Source organism: Cheilinus undulatus, linkage group 16, assembly GCF_018320785.1.
Source record: "Cheilinus undulatus linkage group 16, ASM1832078v1, whole genome shotgun sequence".
NCBI classification, from domain to species: Eukaryota; Metazoa; Chordata; class Actinopteri; order Labriformes; family Labridae; genus Cheilinus; species Cheilinus undulatus.
The window spans coordinates 17,114,675-17,136,747 of NC_054880.1; the positions used below are offsets into that span (position 1 = coordinate 17,114,675).

Here is a 22,073-nt window from a genome sequence, read left to right on the forward strand (position 1 = left end):
CCATACTGAAGAAGATAAGGTCAGCTATTACATTTTATTTGATTTACTTATTTTGATTGATTTTTTTCCTTTCATGGTTTCAGAAACCTTGCAGGATTGTATTTTCTGCGAGAATAAAAAATATATATAAAAATAAAAAAATAAAAATTTCCACCAAACAACACAATCATAAGTTGAAAAACTGACTCCTGCTGTTTATAAATACCTCTAGCATCACAGGCTTATTTATTATTATTATTTCCTTCTAATATTAACATAGTTCATGAAATCACCAATACTTTTACCACTGACATTATTTTTAACACATTGTATAAAGCAGATAGGCCTATCATTATACCTTTAGATACAGTGGATGGCTATAAAAGCTTAAATTTGGACATAATGGCTTTTATTTTGAAATGATCACTTTTCTCAATGGGTCACATGGTCTCCTTTTCCTTGAGTATTTCATTTAAACAAGAAAACAAAATAACAGAATTGGAAACAAAAAAAATTTACCCTTTTGAGAAAAGATTTTTTTTTTCCGTCTTTGGGACTGAAACAAAAAAATGAGAAAAAGGCTTTTTTTTCTTTTCTCCCCCCATTTTTTTGGTCAAACAGAGAAAACGCCTCATTTTTCCTTTTTTCTTCTTTATAAACATAGGGAATACAAGTTTCTCTTCATTTCTGAGGCTCAGTTCAAGCAGAAAACGGAACTGCCAGAAAATAAACAGACCATTCACATGTAGGTTAAATCATTCGCACATCTCCTATGCCTTTACTCGGTCTGCTTCCATCATACTTGTGATTTTTTTCAGGTTAAAAGTGGTGGAAGTTACAATCTTTGCTCTGTGACTCATTCACTAATTTACTCTTGCTTTTTGTTCCCAAAGTCCTTTCTGAAATGGTTAGAAAGAGTTTCAGGTATCTGGCCCCTGCAGCCTTGAATCTGCTCCAGGAGGCCTTATGTCATGAGGAGCTGGGCTCTTTGAATCTTTTAAAAGGGAGATTGAAGGCATTGAAGGTTGTAGATGTTTTAACTGATGACTTCCTGCTCTGTGACTCAGGATTGGCTGTTCTGCGATTGTAAGTGCTCTGTTTTCATGTCTGTATCCTTGTTAACTGTGCTGCTGTCAGTCAGCACACTCTTGAAAATGAGATTCTTAATCTCAATGAGGTTTTCCTGGTTAAATAAACTCAAATACATTTTGAAACAAGGACGTGGTGGATTACAGCCAGGCCTCACAGGAGTATCGTAGGACCAGAAAGATCAGGGACCAAAAGACTCTGACTTATAGGCATGCTCATATACCAGGAATGCTGCAGTGAACCTATCGCCTCATGCATAAAATGCCCATGTAAAATGGTTAGCAATAATTGAAAATGTATGATTTGTGGCAGAAGAACAGATATTACACTAACCTTATTTGATCTTATGTATTTTTATAGTTACACCTGGCCTAAAACAATGTTAAAATATTCACTTTAAGATATGATGACCTTATTTCTGTATAAATCCATTAGATATGGGTATGTTCTGTACTTTTCTGGTTTTGTAGATGCTTCAAAATATTTTGTTGGCTCACTATGATTGCTAAAAGGCATCAAACCGATCTTTGGCTGAGGTTTCAAAGAAGCCCCTGCATGGGCTGTATGCTTAAATGTGATGCAAAGTCAATAGCAGAATGATCAGTCTATATGGTTGTTCCTGCAAAAACCATACACAATGTGACTGTTATTATGGACGTCAACGGCCTGCTGCTGTGGATCCACCTACTACTGTGTCAACTATAAACATCAGCCTTACATCTATCATAATTATTATCATTGCTATAAATGTTAAAGTGAATGTAAGATGCACTCAGCTTCATCTGCTATAATTAACAGTATTAATCACAGTCTGGACCTGCTCTCCTAACATAATGCTGGCTATGAAGAGACACTACACAAAAATAAACAATGTTTGATTAAATTGTTGCTAAAATTTTCAAAGAAATCAAAGATTCATTGGCAGGTAGTTTTAAACTGAATGACCCGGAGACAAACATCCTGATAAGGTGTTCTCAGATCGGCCTCCTGAATGATGAACAGAAGAGAGAACAACAGGTTTGTTTGCTCTTTGTGAGCAGGGCTTGGTTTGTCAGGAGGATCCTTGCTGTGACATGTCATCGACTCTTGCCAAACAGTGCTTCATTGTTGTCTCCACAAACAAAGTGATTATGTGATGAAACCTGCGTCACCACCCAACCTGTGCAAAGTTTCAGCACCAAGAGCGCCCTCTAGTGAAGCACAAGCACAACACCAGGCCGAACACATTAAAACATCTGACATTTCCAGAGATCTACCAACTACTTCTTGAGAAATCCTGAACCAAATTTCCAAAAATGTTCAGCCACTCAAATTAACAAAATAAAAAAGGAGCACTTTGGACCTAAGAGGGAACAAAGCCTGACTAAAGAAAGAGACAGGACCAAACAAATATGTTTGAAAAGAGCATCATAAAAGAGGACCTGGGAGGGCGTGCTTTCATTCTATTTAAGTACATTTTGCTGTGATAACATGTAAATGTTGGCTATTTTAAAGAAATCTATGGAACTCAACACATTTCCTTATTATCGTAGGAGTTAGGATGAGAAATAGAAAAATATGGTTGATATTGGCAAAAAAGAAAAATGGGCGAAGAGAGTGGTGACAAGGGGTTGATTGTGGCAAAACTGGATCAACAGAGGCAACAACAGGCAGAACTTGGCAAAAATGGAAAGAAGTGGCAGAAACTGGTGGTATAGGTGGTGAAATGGGATTAAGAAAGTGGCAAAAATGGGCGTAATGGGTGGTGAAATTATAATTCAAACAGCAAAAATGGGTGAAGAGAGTGGCAGAAATTGGGGAAAAACAGTTCAAAAATTATTCAAATATGGCAAAAAAATGGGTTATAGGTGGCAAAAATAGTTTCAAGAAGCAAAAACCAACATAAAAAGGTTGAACGGGGGTTAACAAGTGGCAGAGACCGGCTTAAAGGGGCAAAAATTGACGTAACAAATTGTGAAATTTGGTTGAAATTGGCAAAAAAAAAAAGGGGTGAAGAGAGTGGTGAAAAGGGGTTAATGGTGGTAGAAATCAGTCAAGAGGCAACAGCAGGAGGAAACTGGCAAGAAAAGGTCAGAAAAAGTGGTGGAAAGGGTTCAAAAATATGAAAAAAAAAATGTCTTGAAAGCTGCAAAAATTGGTACAAGTGGTGAAATGGGATAAACAATGTGGCAAATATGGGTGGAAAAGTTGGTGGAGAGGGTTCCAAAGTATAAAAAACAGCTTGAAGGTGGTAAAAATAGGTACAAGTGGTGAAATGCGATAAATAAGTTGGCCAAAATTGGCAGCACAGGTAGTAACAATGGGTCAATAGTGGCAAAATGCATGGAGGAAGTGTGTGGCAAAATTGGGTGGGAAAAAATGATGAAAAGGGGTTAAAATGTGCACAAACTGGTTTAAAGTGGCCTAAACGAGTAAAAAGAGGTAAAAATAGGCAAATAATGAGCAAAACTGATGAATAGTGAAAACAATTAGCAGAAAAGTGCTTTGAAGGGGTTAAAAAGTGGCACAAATATATAATTTCAACAACAGAACCCAACAGAAGTAACTTTTAGCCAGGAAGCTAGCACCAATGCTAGCTGGATACATTGTTGTGCTGTTTGAAAAGTGCTACATTTTATAGATGAGACAAAAATATTTTGGTCATTTCCTTACAGAAAAAAAGCCTGGATATTTGCTCAGGGCTTCAGTACATCGTAGATTTTTGCCTTAATTTGGGCCCACATTATTGACCCACTGAAATCAGATCCAGCACCTTCTTCAGGGTCGTGACCTACTGACTGAAATCACTGCTGCAGATTGTAAAATATGAATTAGTCCTTTTTATCACTGATTGCTTAATTTTTCATAAATTAAGTAACTCGTTATTCTGAAAAACCAACAAATTAATTCTAAAATTTCATATTATTTCACCTAAAACTTCAATCATCAGCAATCAATAAATAGGCATAGAGAACGTAAATGTTTTTGTTTCTGTTATCTAACTGAGCAAAACTTTTTGAATTAATTTTTTTACCCAGGTCAGACATGTGAGGTAGTATTTATTCATAAAACAGTCGTTGAATATGTTTTTAAAATTGATTTATGACAGTAAAGAAACATATGAGGCTTAAAAAATCACAAGAAAGATGTTTTTGATGCTATTTCCAAATAAAATTACCAGAACCTTTATAAAGACTTGTAGATGTTTAAGAGGTGAGTAAATACTCAAACTGTCTTTAGTAACCTCCTCATGGACCCTTCAACCTTTCACAGGTTTTAACGACAGGAAGCTCGCTGTACCTGAATCTATCAGACCATTTAACCCTTATGCCCTGTTCAAAAAAAGCTGCTTTTGGTTTGTTCATTACAAAGTTTGTAGTTTGACCTTTAAAATGGAATAACTTTATGAAAGATCAATATTTTTCCAATTTTTTTTTTTCCAATTTCTTCATGAAGGGGTTCTTGATTGATTTATATCATGATTTAATGAATCGCATTAAAAATTAACCCTTCAGATGCCATTTTTGATCATCTACCACTAACTGCTTTTTTGAAAAATACAAGTCAATATTAAAAATTTTATTTAACTTTGTTTATTATCAGTTTCACCAGCTTAACTATCATGATAATACGTGTGAAAATTGATTTTGGTACATAATTACTTTTTGCATGATGTCAGTTTGTCCAAAAAAGTTACTTTCGGTTTGTTCCCTACAAAGTTTGTACCATAGACTTACATTATAAACACATCTTTTGACCTCCTATGTAAAACAAAGTGAAAAAATGATTTTCCCTGTAATTTCCCATTTTTCTGCAGCAAACTTCATGAAATTATGTAAAAAAAAAAGATAATTACAAAATTGACTCATTCTATCACCTCAATCACCGCTCACTAAATCTTGCAAAATAACAGCATTTATTACAACAGATATCAAACAACAGAACAAATAATTGAATTGAAAAGGGAAAGTGGTGTGTTTGTGTGTGTGTTGGTGTGTGTGTGTGGGCATGTGTGGGTGTGTGTGTTTGCGTGCATACATGTATACAGTATGTGTGTGCGTGTACGAGAGCAAAGAAACGGAGGGGATACAGATTTTCAGCCCAATTACCTACAAATACAAGCACACACACACACACACACACACTTATTTTGTCATGAACATGCACGTAGAAGTCCTTACCATCCATATCAGAACAAAATTCAACAAATGTGCCTTTTTTGGGGGGTCACAGTGGCCTGTAATCCTGAAGTTTGACAGAAATTTTGCAAAATCCTATTTTTATCTAGTTTGTGACAGGAGGCACGGCTGTTCCTCAGTGGGAAACTATATGAAATATAAAAAAATTGGCTAAATACGAGTAAAAACATACAATTTGAGGTCTAACCTTCAAAATGAATGCAAAACCTGATGAAAATCTTGATTTTATCCTGCCATGGCCAAGGAATAAGAAATACTAGTTTTATGGCTTTTTATGAGTATACAAATTTGCATATTTTCCCATAAGGATTTCATTGTCTGTGAGTAGATTACACACTGACACACACCTGAAAACTACTTTTTCATTTCAACCATTCTGACTGAAAGATCCTATCACTAACTACACATCAAAATAATTTAGTTGTAAAAAAGTTTTTTTTAACTGGTCTGCAGCCATGCCAATTACTTATATGGCCACTGGAAGTCAGTATTTTTTATTTGGGTGGGTGGGGTGATGTGAAAATGGGGCAATTTTGTGATTGACTTAATTTTTATAAAACTTCAAGTAGTTTGCTACGGAGACATGGGTAATTACAGGAAAAAAAATCACTCTGTTTTACATGGGAGGTCAAAAAATGTGTTTAGAATGGAAGTCTATGGTACAAACTTTGTAGGGAACAAACCCAACGTAACTTTTTTTGACTACACAGTCAAAATACAGTGGATTTGGATGAAACTCAAAAATATCAAAATTCACTCCCTGACCTAATTTTTGTGGCAAGGTCACAATCACACCCAGTTATTTTCCTGAACAGGGCATAAGGGTTAAGCTGCATTTTGACTATCAACCCAGCTGAGGAAGCTTAACAGATTTTCAGTTTGTGATTTTCAAAAATGTTTTTTTTTTTTGTCCTCTGAGAGCAACAACCAAAGTTAGCTCAATACCTCCCTCTGCCTGCCCTTCAGAGAGAATAATGAACCATCCTGTGCTGTATAATCTAAAAAGTCAGATCTCATTCACATAGTGAAATTTTCTATGTCAACAACAGAAGTATTGGACACAATATTGTACATGTGGGAAGAACCATTTTTTATTTTAAGCAATAAAATGTAAGAACATATTAAACAGTTTTATTATTTTATCATTAAATATTATACCAAAAAGTATAATGTGGTCTTCTGACTTCAAATAACCTCATAAGAAGTCATTATTAAGATGAAAAAATAATACATTTATGAGGAATTTTGTCATGATAATAATCGTGTGATTAGGACATTTATTTTGACATTTTAATCTCAGAACTGACTTTTAAATTATACTGTGGACCAACGAATTTCAAACTTTTTCTGCCCAAGGCACACCAAACATTAACACAAAATTTCAGGGCACAAGAATATCAATATTCACACAAAATATCCTCTTTGGCACATGTCTCTGTATTTTCAATAATTGTTTACCTGTAGAAACATCACTGGCACCAGTGTGCCTAGGCTACCATTTAAAAACCACTACTGTAGGCTTTCTTTTTCACCATTATTTCTTTATCTTATTTTGATTGTACATTTCATAAAAATCCTTTTTTTTAAATATCCCATTAATGATGAAGTTCTTCGTTAGTTACAAAGTTGCACCTCATTGTTTCAATCTTTTTGTATTATAATCATATCTTTTCATTTAAATGTTCTGTCAATACTCCTTAAATTCAACATGAAATTTTGTAACGATGAGTTTATTATTCATTAGAGTGATTTTGTTTATTAAAGACTTCAAAATCTTTCCCATGAATACAAGTCTCATGGCAAATTTTCAGTATTGCTTTATGATAACGTAACTAACTACTTCATTCAGAAGTGAGATTTTTTTTATCATATAAAATCACTTTATAGCTCATGATATGACATAATTATAAGTTCATATCACATTTGACCTTTTTAACATATAAATTAGGTCTACTTTTCATCTCAAAACCATAACTTTTGTCTCACAAAGTTGATAATCAGATGTAGCCCATTATTATTGTTGTTATTATTATTATTATTATTATTATTATTATTATTATTATTATTATAGTTGTTGTTGCTATTATTATGTTATGCTAGTACTTATAACAGACTGTAGAAAGTTTTGAACAATGTCTGAGTAATATCACCAAACTGGTAATGATGGGCGGGGGCTTTTGAAGCCAGTCTGTGGTGGCCACCATATCAAAAAAGCTGTCGCAAACTAACTAAGCAGGCAAAGAGGTGAAGCTGAGGCATGGCTAGTCAAACCAGCCATGCCTCTAACCAAGCACAGCCTGTATCATTCTTAAAACCAAAACAGATGAGTAAAAAAACCTAGTGCAGTGTGTGCCCTTAAAAACATGAACTATCCCAACCAAAATCATTATTTTAAACACCTTTACGGGTTGCTTACAGGGCTTGAGCCCTGAACATTTTGGGTTGATGAAAAAGTATGATATAGCTGAGTGTTATGATAGATAAATGCAAAAATAAATTGACAATAATAACCAAACAGACCCTACTGAAATGTAATTCTTGTAGCCAAACTGATGTGATCATATCTTTTTACTTCCAAGAAACAGCACTGTAAAAAATACAAATTCTCATTTTGCCTAATATTCATAATATCATAAATAAATTCATATCTGATTCCACACATTGTTTTGTATTGTCACATTCATTTCCAATCATATTCGTAACTTCAGGAAAGAAACAGAAATAGAGAAATTGTCAAACCTTTATTAGGAGGGAGCATCAAATATTATTGATCTTCAACAAGTATTAATGTTTTCAGTAAGACAAAAAGAAATACGCTGGCTCTGAATGGTGTTTTCTAAAGAAGGTAAATGTATTATTTTCCAAAGTGGTGCATACATTTATTGGCATTTCAGAAGAAAATTTGTATTTAGAATTGCTTTTAAACTACATATGTTACTGCCAGTTTACCATAAAATTCCTGGGTGCATTTTTCCTGAATCCTATATTTGGGCCAAGATCCGGATATTTTATAATTTTGGCCTCACCTCTGCTGTCTGGGCCTTTTAAAAAGGGGTTTGTATGTGACTTCCTGTGTTTATACAGCCAGTTTCAAGTGGACATTTTAGGAACTGCAGTTTGCTGCAGTAAGGCTGAAGTTTGCTACTTTCTTTTTTATTCAACACTGTCAAGATTTTTTTTGATATAACTGTTTTTTTTTAAGTTTTAACTTTGGTCAACTGCACACTTTTATTACTATATTTCATTTTTAAAAGTTATGTCTTATAATTTTGACAGTCAATGTCATGTTTTTTTTCTTATATGATTTTTACTTTATAGTTTGACTTTCAGTCTTGTATTGTAATGAGCCCTAGTTTTTGTGTCAAGGCTGTATCTTGATTTTTATTTTCTATTTTTATTCATTTGTTTTTTTTTTACTGGCAAGTTTGGGCTTCCGTACATTCTACCTTTCGCCTGTGTATGTCAAACTGAGGTATTTGTTTAAAAGCAAAAATCATTATGTTCTTAACTTAGACCCACACCCTCTGTCCCTCCAGTCCTCACCCTGGGGTGTCAGCCCGGCCTGTGCAGTCTTCAAAGCCGGGCCTTGGCGGTGCTGTATTTGCTGAGAGCTCAGCTCGTCACGCAGCACCAGGAAATGGAGGAGCTGCGCGGGTGATGAGCGTCGCTGCAGCAGAAGAGCTGGGAGGAGAAACGAACAGCTTCAGGCGACAGCGACAACTCTCAGCACTGTGAGGTAAGGCTCTGCAGACTCCGAAACAACATCTTAAGTTAACTATTTGCGCTTTATGGATGCTAAAATTAGCTTTATCGGACGTTTTCGACGCCTGTGTCGCGGCGAAAATCTTAAATTTGACGTTTAAGTTGCTGGGATTTGTAGCGGAAGATGGGCTTGGCTGCCCGAGTTTCGAGCTCGTTTCACGTTGAGAAAATGCAACTTTTAGCCCTACTTACCTTTATTTTATTGTCTTTTGTGTGTGTTTTTTCTTAAATAGGTCTCTTGCATCAACAGGTGAAGATGAGCGACGCCAATCAGCCGAAAGTTGAACTTTTTGTGAAGGTAAGCGATTGAATGGTGAGCGAAGTAATTCATCACACCCATAAAGTGACGCGGTGACGGCGACATGATGTGACATTAATTTATTTAACGGTGTGACATGTGTTAGCTTACAATGTATCACTAGGCTTTTATCAATATCATGGTACTACAAGCTGATAACACATTAAAAAACACTCGTATATGGTCACATAAAATCAATATGTTGTTTTAAATCACATTTAGCGTTGTGTTCATAGTATTCATGTCATTAGCTGACTCACCTGCCTTGTAAATGACACTAAGACTAATCTAATTAAATGCACGTTAAGATAACGGGCAGGTGTCTTTAATCTATATTTAGTATGTTGGCCAGGCAGGCTAATCCCATTTACTTTGAGCCAAACATGCTCTAATATAACCAATATGGCTTTCTCTGCCTCCTTCATGCTCTTACTCGAGTCTCCATAATGATTCCTCTGTATGAACATGTGCGCCACCCTCTACTCTTTTTTTTATGGCTGAAAGATGCAATTGTAACTTCTCTAAACTCTGGTTTCTAGCCTGCTTCTCTACTGACACTTGAAACCAATAATTAGCAGAACACATAAGTATAGTTTACCATTAGAAACAGAAAGTAAGTGGATAAGTTTATGCTGTAGTCATGCCACAGTACAGATGTATGAACAGAACATGAATTATGGCTTCCTGTAGCCACACAGGGAACATTTTAAAGCTGTATGATCATTTCCTGAGGGAACCTATGGACCCTACTTAAACACGCTTTAATGCTTTGGCTGCAGTGAGCTCTTATGTCTCATAAGGACTGACCTGTAGAAAATGTTCTAGATTAATTGTTTAAGTCCTGTTTAAGGCACATTGTAAGTCTTTAAATCCTTGTTTGTTCAAACCAGGTTGTATATAGCAGTACTCAGTGTATGATGCATTTAAACAAAGAAAAAATGAGAATGGCTGAATTATTCTAAATTAAAGCTGCTGTTGGGATGTTTTAGCTGGTTATGAAATAAACTGAAATCAACAATGATGCCTCCTTATTAGGGTTCGACCAATTATCGGCTGATATTTTGCGTTTGGATGATTATCTGTATCAGTATTTTATTTTTAAAATAATTGATAAAAAGAATTAATCAAAATATGCACTACTTTGGCTCCAGTGCAAGTTGTGTCTTCCCCTCTGGCTTTATTTTTACTCTCCACAGTCTCAGCAGGTGTCCTGTGTACATCAAAATCTGATTGGCTAGATGTCATATGAGTAACAGCCAATCAACACTAAGGCCTGAGTGCCACTGACACAGTGAGCATGTGGAATCATTTCCTGTTTTCCTGCTGCTACTGTATAGCTCTGTTCCAGTTCTCATGCGCATATTGCTAGGGCTAAATTGTGTATTTTCCTCCTTTTTTTTAACCATCCAATTTTAATTTTGACACATTAAATACATATTGGTTCCAAATATCGGTTATTGGTTTGACAAATTACTAGTAGTCAGTATCAATTGACCCCCACTCTTTATGTCCTACAATTGCAAACAGAACCGTTATGAAGATGTTTAATTGTTATTTCTGTGTCGTTATCTATATATACATATCAGCCCTTTTACAGGGTAGATGTCATACAAGTAAATAACATCTTGCTGCAGCCGCAGCCTGTACAAAGATTTTATTTGCCAAATATATATGCCCCAGGACATTTAAAATGATTAATTTTTTTTAATTTAAATTATTTTTCATTTTATTTATGAACAGAAAACAGCAACATAAGAAAAGTTATAGTCAGGCCAATCAGTGTTTGGAATTTATTATTTAAATAGATATGGATTTACTCATGACTGTTGACAACTTTGTTATTTCAAATTTCTTTATTTTCTTATTTTGTGTGATTTTTTAGAGATGTGTGGCTTCACAAAGCTTCAGTGCAAAGCTAGAGGGGAAATAGTACACCCTGCATAATACCTACCTCTAGTCTTTGCCAGCCTGTTGCGAAATTTGCCCTAACACTACGCATCCTAATCCCCTGAAATATGTTTTCATAAGATTTACTACCACCTCTGGTACTCTAAAGAAATCAAACGTCCTCCAGAGAAGACTATGAGGTACTGACCCAAATGCATTTGCCAGATCTAAAAACACTAAGTGTAACTCCTTATTCTCTACCATAGCTGCCTGAATTTGGTGCCAAATCATGCTTGTGTGTTCTATGCACCCTACAAAACCTTGGATCCATGCTTTCTGTAGTGTTGTGTATATTAATCTATTTATTTCTAAATAACTGGATAACCTCTGTGCCATGATGCTACAGAAAATCTTTCCCTCCACATTCAGGAGAGAGATGGTACGAAACCGGCTCAGATCAGTGGACTCCTTCTCCTTGGGAATCAGAATCCCATTGTTCTACACCAGGCTTTTGGGATAGACTGTTTCTCCAAATCTAACCTTAGGCTTTGTCCACACTGAGATGAAAACGATATATTTCCGTTTCATTTTGAAAAAGTTTTCCCTAAAAACGGGATTGTATCAGGAAATGTCCACGTAAGCACAGAACCACTGAAAAAGTTGTAGTATATATGCCAAGCCTGTAAGTGACACTGTAATGCTGCCATAGAAAAGAGAAGAAGATTGCAGAGCATGCGTATAAAGCTTTTGCACCGTACACATTCAAAAGAACAAGTGGATCGATGAACATCTGGTGTTTGTTGTTCTCGGTGGTGGTAAAGGAGCATCAGATTTTGCTGTAAAAGCCATAATAAGCTCAGTAGCTTCAGCAGCACAAACACGACCCTGTAACCCGCCATTGTTGTTTTGGCTGCCCCGCGCATGCAGCTTAGGTAATGGTGTAATCATTTCAAGGAAGATGTGGTTGGCTGTCCACACGAAGACGAAACGGTAGGCGGATACAGATTTGTTCACTCTGGGACCCGGTTTTAAAAAACGCTGTTTCCGTGTGGATGAAACATCGATATGACAGAAAACTTTTGCGTATACTCCTGAATTCGTCTGCATGTGGACTTGGCCTTAGTGACCGCCACAGAAACTTAAGGAGAAAAGGATGTTTTTATAAACCCTGTAGGGGGCTCTGTTTGGTGCTGGGGTCTGAAGAAGCCTTTGCACGCCTCACTACATCCTGCACTTCCTTCCACCTTGGTGGTCTAACATCCATACTCCATCTGCTCTGTATTAATACTTCAGAGCAGAGAGTAAGCAGTTGTAGTTCATTCATCTTGTACAGTGTTTCTTTGCCTGTAAAACAGCCCGGGCTTAGTAAGAGCTACTATGAGTCAAAGGTTGAGGGTGGGTGTGCTGTTGTAACATTTTTGCTGACTTTGCTCTTGGTTTTATGTAAAAACTCTGTTGAACGTGTTGTTCCTCTTCATGAAACTATGTTGAGTTTTCCTGCAAAAATGGTGATTAAAACACCAAATATCGCTTCCTATACACATTATATAACATAACACTGGCATCCTATTGATTTTAATTATTTCTATACATCAGTGCTATTGGTCACCCTTTGCATCTGTCAGTGAGTTTTACAAATGTCAAACCAGTAAAAGTGTCAAAAAGATGCTGCACACGACCATTTAGTGTTTGATTGTTTGAAAGATATGGCATTTTTCCTCTTTGAAAAGTGGTTTTGGAGGTAGGAGGTTATGGCCTGACAGCAGCGAAAGCATGTCACAACAACATGCTATGAATGAAATGAGGGGAAAAGTTTCATTTTTGTCTTTGTTGTCCAGGCGGGCAGCGATGGTCAGAGCATTGGAAACTGTCCATTCTCCCAACGTCTCTTCATGGTGCTGTGGCTGAAGGGAGTCACATTTGATGTGACCACGGTGGATATGAAGAGGTGAGAGCTCTATACATATGTGCTGCAGATTTCTTAGTACAAAAACAGGAATACTAATCCTCTGTTGTCATGAACCTAAATGTACCGTGCAGTGAGGAATATTTCAGTCACATATTTAGAGTTAAAGATATATCTGGCGTGGACTCATGAGTAATTTGCTGCGGTTTGATGTTTTCTTCTTCTTCTAGTTCCCTGTCTTGTACTCTTTTCTTCCATCTTACTCCTGCTTTTCACTTTGCTTTTGTTTTTTCTTTTTTTTTAAAATTTCTATCCACCCTCAGGAAGCCGGACATCTTGAATAACCTGGCTCCGGGTGCCCAGCCTCCCTTCCTGTTGTACGGCAGCGAGGTGAAAACAGACACCAACAAGATTGAGGAGTTCCTGGAGGAAAATCTCTGCCCTCCAAGGTTATCTCTCTATATCCATCTGTTTAATGATTATTTTTTTGAGTGAGACAGGGTTCCTGCAGATCCTTGACAAGTCTTAGATAGTCTGAAATTGCACATTTGAATTTTAAGGCCATAAAAGTCTTAAAAAGTCTGATTTTTATTAGTGAGAGGTCTTTACTTTTAGAAGGTTCTTTGTCTATAACATGTTATTATCCAATCTTTGTTTTCTAGCCAGACTTACATGATTTTAATCATCTTTTTCCTCAAGTTGTTGCAGATATATTTTCCAGGGAATTATGCCAGATGTTCTAAATTTCCTTTTTGAACGTTTACCAAGGAAAAGTGGAATTGACTTGAGGTCTTAGAAAGTCTTAAATTTAAATTTTAAAAGCATGTAGGAATCCTAGTTAGAGCTGGAAGAAACAGTGATATAAACAATTTAGATTCAAGCAAGAATTTTATATTTTCACACACATTTAAAGCGTTCATATCTTATACAGGAGGAACTCCTGCTTTTCTCTGCCTCCTGTTAAAAAATGGACATTTTTGAAATTCTTCAGGCCAAACAGATTTTAAAAAATCTCAATTTTGCCTTTAAGGAATTTAAACAAAAAGTTTTGTTGCCTTTTTCGTTGGATTAGACAAGCACTGGATTGTTGAGGGAAACTAGTGGGATATAAAATCTCAATAAACAGCAGCTACTATAGATTGGCCCATCTTTTATTAAGTTTTTGTATGTTTTAACCAGTGTTGTCAAGATAATGCAATAATTTAGATCAGTATCATCACAGAAAAATAGAACTTTTAACAAAATTAATGCAGATTAATTGCTTTCTGATTTCATATATTATTGATCATAAAACCCCCCACAGCAGCGTCTTTAACCCTCTGAACCCCGCTGGATCGCCAACAATCCCAAGCAGTAGCACATGTGTTGTTTACAATATCTTAGGGACCATAAGACTTATCTCTATGAAGTAAAGTTTGATTGGAAGCTTACCTTTTTTGCTGATCTACAGATGGCTCTTGGTGGTTATATCCCTTCCAGAACATTTTTAATATGAGTGCAAAGTGTGGTGTTGATTTAGAGCTTTGATACTACAAATCCACTTTGCTAAATCCACAATAGTATGACTATTTATTCAGTTTTTTTATGATGAAAAACTTAGCTGCGTTGCTCTCAGTCCTCCATTTTGACACCAGAATTAAAAGACAACAACTTCCTGAAACCCGATTTTCTTGGCAGTAGTGACCAGTCAGGGTCTGCCAGATATCAACAAGGATGATTTTTTTTTTTTAATCTTTGCCAAGTTTTAAAAAGTAAGGAAAAATCTTCCTCTATGATGCAAATTGTGAAAAGATGAAGTTTGCGCTGCTGAAATGGGATTCATGTACATTTTACACATTGGAATATCACATGTGAACTAAATTGTCATTGGTTAAATGGAGGGGTGTTATTTTTTCCTCCTTATAGACAAGGCCTGTAGGAGATAAATGCAGATGTAAAAAAGGCGCTTGGTCATTGTTGATCAGGTTGTGACTTGTACAAAGATCTATAAGATTCAATTTCTGTTTTGTTCTTTTACTTTGTCTTTCTGGCCAAAAACACAGGCAGACCTAAAAGCAGAAACCGGCTTGGGTTTTCAAGGGTTAAGTCAATGTAAAAACATGCCAAAATATCTGCAGTAATTGGTTTTAGTTGTATCTATCTTAGAGAACAACACTGATAATTGATTATAGATAAAATTAGTTTGTGAGCTGTTACTTTAAAAGATGAAGAAATGATTTTCATCTAGAAACAGGGTATTGCATTAACCTTATCTGCCATGCAACCCCGTCACTGATGTGATTGATAGTTGACATATTAATGACAAAGTCTGTAATTAAACCTGATTCATTTTACTTTAGCACCACTAGCTTTCACAGTCCTGTCATCAATGTGAATTATCTCTAATGTGTCTGTTCAGATATCCTCGTTTGGCTGCTCGTAACCCAGAATCCAACACAGCAGGCATGGATGTTTTCTCCAAATTCTCTGCTTACATCAAGAACTCAAACCCTCAAACCCATGGAAGTAAGTGGATCTAGTAATTTGAAATCGGAGGTAGTCATGTTAAGAAAAATCTGGTTTCTTTTACATTCTCATGGATCCTCATTTTGATTTTTGGTTGCATTTTGTCTTGAAAGAATCACAGCAGAGTCCTGTTTGTGTTTTCTGATTGACAAAATGCCAGCAGGGTGCATGGCCTGAGATTTTCAGGTCACCTGCTGTTCTTAGTTTAGTGAGATCTGATTAGAAATGTTACTGTTGTTGGGTGAAAACTCCTTACTTTTAAATCTACTTTATTTCAACAATAAAGTCCCTGCTTTAATCTGACCGCAGTGAAGATTTGCAAACTCCCATTAGCTGTGAAAACACTCTGTATTCAGATATTTCTCTGTTCTCAGATCTAGAAAAAGGGCTGCTGAAGGCTCTGACGAAGCTCGATGACTACCTCGGCTCCCCACTTCCTGATGAGATCGACGAGAATAGCGCGGATGACGTTACTTCCTCGTCCCGCCCCTTCCTGGACGGCCAGGAGCTCACTCTGGCTGACTGCAACTTGCTGCCTAAGCTCCACATCGTGAAGGTAATCTTCTGTTTCAAGCTGTGCAGCACGAAAAGTTTGCATTCTGCTTTTTTTGTCTTCAATTAAAGGCTCTCTCCCCAGGTGGTGTGCTTAAAGTACCGCAACTACAGCATCCCTCAGTCTCTGACAAACCTCTGGAGGTACCTGAATGCAGCCTACGCCAGGGAAGAGTTCTCCTCCACCTGCCCGGTTGATGAGGAGATCCACATCGCCTACTCCTCTGTAGCTAAAGCTCTCAAGTAGGAGGATGACAGGATGCACCAGCAGAGCAAAAAAAAAGCACAAAAACATACACCCTTACTCACCTTCACACAGTGAGCGCTCACTCTGTAAGCAGCATGGTCCATCTGTTTCTCAAGAGACTCTCATTTCTCTTTATATGCAGCTTTTGTTTCATCTGTTGTACTATCATCAAACTTTCTCCTAAGAGAGTTTTATCCGAGTTTTCTTCTATATTTGAAGTATGTGGGTTAGCTTAGGAGCAAACAAGGAAGAACAAGGCTAAGATAAGGTGGCGTAAAAACAAATACGGACTCAGAAAATCTGAATTTACTTTACTGCCAAGCTTTTTGTACATCCCATCATATCATCTGTATTTCGCCAAACGCTCAGAGTTCTAAGACAGAAATAAACTCTTTGATTAACTCATTGATCATGCTGCAGGCTCACACACAGACTCATACTAACTGTTCAGGTTTTACACTTAAAACTGCCTACCAGATCCTACTGTTCAACTCTCAAGCTTGCAAATTCATCTTTAATTGTGGCTTTTGCTTTCAAGGAGACAGGATTACTTTTAAAATAACAAACATGAACACCAGCACCAGCTCACCTGCCAAAGTGTCTTTGTTGTTTGGATGCTTCACGATAACTTTATTTTCTTGTTGACGAGGGAAAAGGCCTTTAAAAGTCTAGTTATGTTTTCACACATGCACTCCAGAAAATTTAGGGACAGCCTGCATTGGAAATCTTTGTTTACTTCAAAGTTTAAAGTTTGCTCTGAAGGACTGAAGAGGTTTAACCTGCAATTTCCTAGCTAGCCTTTGGGTTTTCATAATCATTTGTCTATATCTGAGTCTTAACAGAGCAGATTGACCCAAACATAAATTCAGACACAGGAACTCATCTGGTAAATTTCAAAATAAAACTCTAGCTAAAGGCTGCAGATCATTTATCCCATCACTGTATCAACATTACATTAAAAGAGGAAGTTGATGAACTGCAATTCGATCTCAAACAGGCAAAAAAAACATGCTGTTCTTTTTATTTCTGTGTGAACTTTTGAACGCTGCTCTGCACTTTAGAAACACATCCAGTGGGAAAGGAAGTGAGCCATTTGCTGAAGCAAAACTGAATGACGAAGACCCTGTAGATGTTGCAGGCCAGGAGGAACACCAAATCATTTCAAGATCTGGTTCAAAACAGAGCCTGGCCGTCTAGTAATGATTTCTTTTTTATTATAATATTATTAAGTGGAATTGGGCTTGATAAAAAATACAAATGACTGGAAATGAGCATGCAGGTGTGCAGAAGAGAGCACAAAACAGTGTCATCACGTGCAAGAAGATTGCACTAATCCATGACAGAAATGTCATTACGCCCTCTCGCCCACAGTGAATTTTTCAAAATATTTACCACTACTTTCACAGATCAGTTCACACCAACATCACAGAAACTGTATTAGTCAGGAAGAGTCTAGGTAAAAAATGTGTCTGCATTTACACATGCAGCTCACCCTGATTATTGAGTGTAATTTTGGAGCTCTGTGCATGTGTGAAAACAGCCTAGAATAGCTAGATTTTTTTCTTAAATGATCATACTCTTGAGTGTAAAATTTTAAACACTTCATTGCCTCAGAGAGGAAAACGGACTCACTTAACGGAGGCAGCAAACAAAAAAACAGGAAACTATTTCAATAGACCTGGGCTTCCCCTTTCTGTGCGCCCTCACTCAGCAGGCGAGACGGATTATTCAAGATTACACAGCAGGCTGTTGATCCACTAAAGGGGCCCATTTCCAAAACTTAATTTTGCTGTGCCTGCAGTGAATGAAGGATTATTTTTAGAGGCATAAACGTAGGAAAAGAGGTTGTTTGTTTGTTACATTTGATGTTGTTTTAAAGGTGAATGGCTGCTGTTGTCTGGTGCTACAGGGAAGGCTCTCTTCATGCTTCAAGTAGTTCGTGGCTCGTGGCCTGTTCTGTCACATGAATTTAAAAAAAAGAAAAAACATGAAGTTTCATGTAAGCATGCGCAGTTTTAACCCCTTAAAGCCTGAAAACACAAATAATAGCCAGAAAATTCAAATTTTTTTGGAACTGAAATGTTCATTTAACTATCTACTGAAATTTTGGTGACTAATAATTTATTGAGCGTATCGATTAGATAGAGGTATCATAAAAGTATGTACCAAATATGCGACAACAGGCATTAAGGGGTTAAAATGAAATTAACTTCTGCAGCTAAGAGTTTGCTTTGCTTAATCAGAAGAAGAGGCAGGTAGGTTTCTATCCTTTTTTTGTGATGCTGTCAAAGACCAAAACCAACAAAGTATTACTCTGTCACTCAATATCTTAAAGTCTTACTCTAACTGTGACATTCTACTTCAGCACAATTCAGCCCTTCTGAGGATCAAATCTTCAAGAAAATGGTCTCAAATTTTTATTTTTGTTTAAAACAAAAGTCTCTGATGACTCTGGTTTTAAACTTTTCCTTGGGAGTTTTTCAGCTGCAGACATTTGTCGCTCCACTGGGTATAAAGAGTTAAAAGGGTGGTACATTTTGGAAATATTTAAAATAAACTCCAGTGCCAATGTTTAACATGTCAGCTAGTGCAATCTGACACCGTTTTTAGAGATGTAGCACTTCCCTGATCATAGATACAGCTGTCAGTAAATGAACCAACACAGAGTTTCTCTGTGTAGATTTGTAACAGATTTGACTATCCAGGATCACATACTTCAACACATACTTTACAGCAGCTGTTGCAGCTTGCTCAAAGATTATGCTGTGCTAATGGGGACTGCACACAGTGTTTGGAGTATGATAAACAGTAGGGATGCTCAATTTTGGATTTTTGCTGATATCTGATATTTGAAAATTATTTTAAGCTGATATCAGTTTTTAAATATGTAGTTCAGACCTAAAATTTCAGTCCTTTAAACACACTTCAACGTTTAAGGAATGAGGATGAACAAATAAAAAGATTTCAGGTGTTCGTCCTGCCTGAAACTCCAAAAATATACATACTGCCAATATTTATGCCTGGCAAAGGCCGATATAAACAGCCGATATTTCATTTGTAAATATAGGCTAGAATTTTGCACCTGCCAATATTAATTTCAACTTTTAAGCTTACATCTCCTGATACAGATACAGAAATAATTTTATGCATCCCTAGGAAACAGTAAAGTTGAAGCACACCCAGCTAGACATATTTTGACGAAAAGATGTATAAAATCACCCCCATAAGGAAGTAATTAATAACATATCCTTTAAAAAAAAAGTTTTATATCATCACTCACCAAAAAGCACAAATGCTGATTCCGATATTCAATACTGTGCAGAACTTTGAGGCTGAAGTAAGGCGTGTAAAGGCCGGCTCAGACTACTCAACGTCAGCCAGATTTATCCCAACTTCAACGTCAGAACTCAGGTCTGATTTTGAGTGTTGGGAACGAAAAACGGTCTTGTAGTGTGGTACAGTTAACAACGACCACGACTCAACCAAACTAGCATTTCATAAATTTTCTTACACACTAGTTTGACACCCTGACCTGACATCAACAACGTGAATCCTGATGTCTGCCAACAGGAGAGCATTTGCTCCTTATCTTTACATCATCATGTACAAAAATAGTCTCCATTGATACAGTAGGTATTAGTTTTGAGCTCAAAATAGCTTCATTTATTTTAGTTCGATCGGGATTAAGATGAAATTACACCCAAGTGCAATTACAAGCAAACGAAAAAGAGTATTGTACAAATCTTGACATCCAGTGTGAGCACAGAGGTTTTTTTTATTGTTTTTATACACAGTTTTAAGTATGCAGCTTCAGTCTCTCTATTGATTGCCAGGTTTGATATCATTAAGTGTTGATCATAAAGATGGCACTGTTTGTTTCACTGTTTTGGATTTTATCTGTTTTTCTAAAATGGACAGGTTTTTAAAGGGATTGTGTCTGAATGATTTCATTTCTGATGTATTTTAGTATTTCTTCTCAACTGTGGAAGAATTTTTTACTTTTTACTGTAGGATTTGATGCTTTTTTTCAGGGACCTTTTAACTTGTTATGTACATTTACATAATATATTCATGTTTCACTTTACTGTTTTTAACAGTTTTTAAAATGCTGTAATAAATTTCAGTTTTGAGACCTTTGATATTCTTTTACATTGTTTCTTCCCCTTTAAATTTCCCCCGAATTTTTATCTACTTGTAGAAATCTTTGTTCTGTCATGTAGTCAAACGCAGTTGCACTTAAGATGTCCATGGCATCAAACAAGCAGCGTGGACACTAGTGCAGTAGATTTAAACCAACAATGAAGACAATCAAACTAATATCACATGTGAGATTTATTTCGTACTTTGAAGCTCTTACAAAGACACATGTATTAATATTCTAATAAAAAATATTGTGAATAAATCAACCAGTGACACGTGTTTTTATTGAACTGTAAAAGGCAAAAACATGGAGATGAGAGAGGGAACAAAAAGGTTAAAAAACTGGTAGCTAAAGACAAAGCTGTGACAGAAATGCTGTTATTAAAAAAACTGAGGGTTTGATCAAAATCAAATCAAAGCTAATTTTTCATGTTTTCAATGGTTCATCAAGCATCACTTCAGGAGCTTTCTCCCATTAGACAGGACGTGGATGCCGATTTATTTACCACCTTTCCAAGTATTTAGAGTTTTTATTCATGTCGTAAGTGAAAGAAAATTTTTACCATAGAAATCAGAGCTTACAAAATATTCTCCATTTAGTTGCTTTGCTGGACTTTTTTCTGGTCTGCAAACTTTGCTTCATTACAAAGCGAAGCTCAAAAGCGAAGTTTGGTCCCATCAAAAGGACTTAGAGTTCTTGAAAAAGTAATAAACAGTTAAAGTTCATGTAAGTTTTATGCAATGTTATCTAAAGCACAATAAACCTTAGGGTGAGATTTGTTTATAAACTGCAGTTTCTTAAGGTCATGAATGAATGAAGAAGCACTTTCAAGGGTCATAATGGATGAAAAACTCCTTAAAATGCTCTTACAACTGTAAAAAATGTCCTCTGTATGGATAGAAATCTTTTGATGTTAGGAAAATTTCTATAAAATCTACCAAATGGACCTTAAGGTAAGATAACAAAAGGTCAAGAGTTAAATCTTGTACCAACTTTTTAGCCCGAATATAATCAAAAACAAAATTTTTCTCACCTGCGTTTTTGTAAAAACTGACCAAATTAGTATTATTTGATGTAATATGACTAAAAACTTCAGCGCAACCAGAGATTAGTTCTTAAGGCAGTGATTTCCGGAGTGGGACCCTGGGTCCAAAGCTACACTACATGGACAAAAGCATTTAGCCACACCTGTTGATTGTTAAATTTAGGTGTCACAGGTGTATAAAATCAAGCACCCAGACATGCAGTCTCCATTTGCAAACATTTTCGACTCAAAATGTGTCGTTCTGAAGAGCTAAGTGACTTCAAACGTGGTACTGTGATCGATGCCCCCTTTGCAGAAGACGGTTTGTGAAATGTCATCCCTGCTGGATATTCCACAGTCAGCTGTAAGTAAAATAATTAGAGAGTGGAAGCATTTAGAAACAACAGCAACTCAGCCGGGAAGAGGAAGACTACGTAAAATCACAGACCTGGGTTCTATAGCTGCAAAAGGGGGCCTAACTCCATATTAAAGTTCATGCATTTGA

General features: G+C 36.4%; 1 protein-coding gene across 2 annotated transcripts; it reads left to right on the forward strand.

The window, feature by feature from the left end:
* Positions 1-8,834: 8,834 nt before the first annotated feature.
* Positions 8,835-20,809, forward strand: clic1 (chloride intracellular channel 1). 2 transcript variants are annotated; one of them, XM_041809685.1, is made up of 7 exons: positions 8,835-8,982; positions 9,242-9,306; positions 13,032-13,141; positions 13,423-13,548; positions 15,498-15,604; positions 15,979-16,160; positions 16,242-20,809. In XM_041809685.1, exons 2-7 carry the CDS (start codon positions 9,265-9,267, stop codon positions 16,401-16,403), a joined length of 729 nt encoding a protein of 242 aa, XP_041665619.1. In that variant the 5' UTR covers positions 8,835-8,982; positions 9,242-9,264; the 3' UTR covers positions 16,404-20,809. The 2 variants fall into 2 exon arrangements, with proteins under 2 accessions (XP_041665619.1, XP_041665620.1); XM_041809686.1 differs by having other exon boundaries at positions 8,874-8,982; positions 9,259-9,306.
* The last annotated feature ends 1,264 nt before the right edge of the window (positions 20,810-22,073 follow it).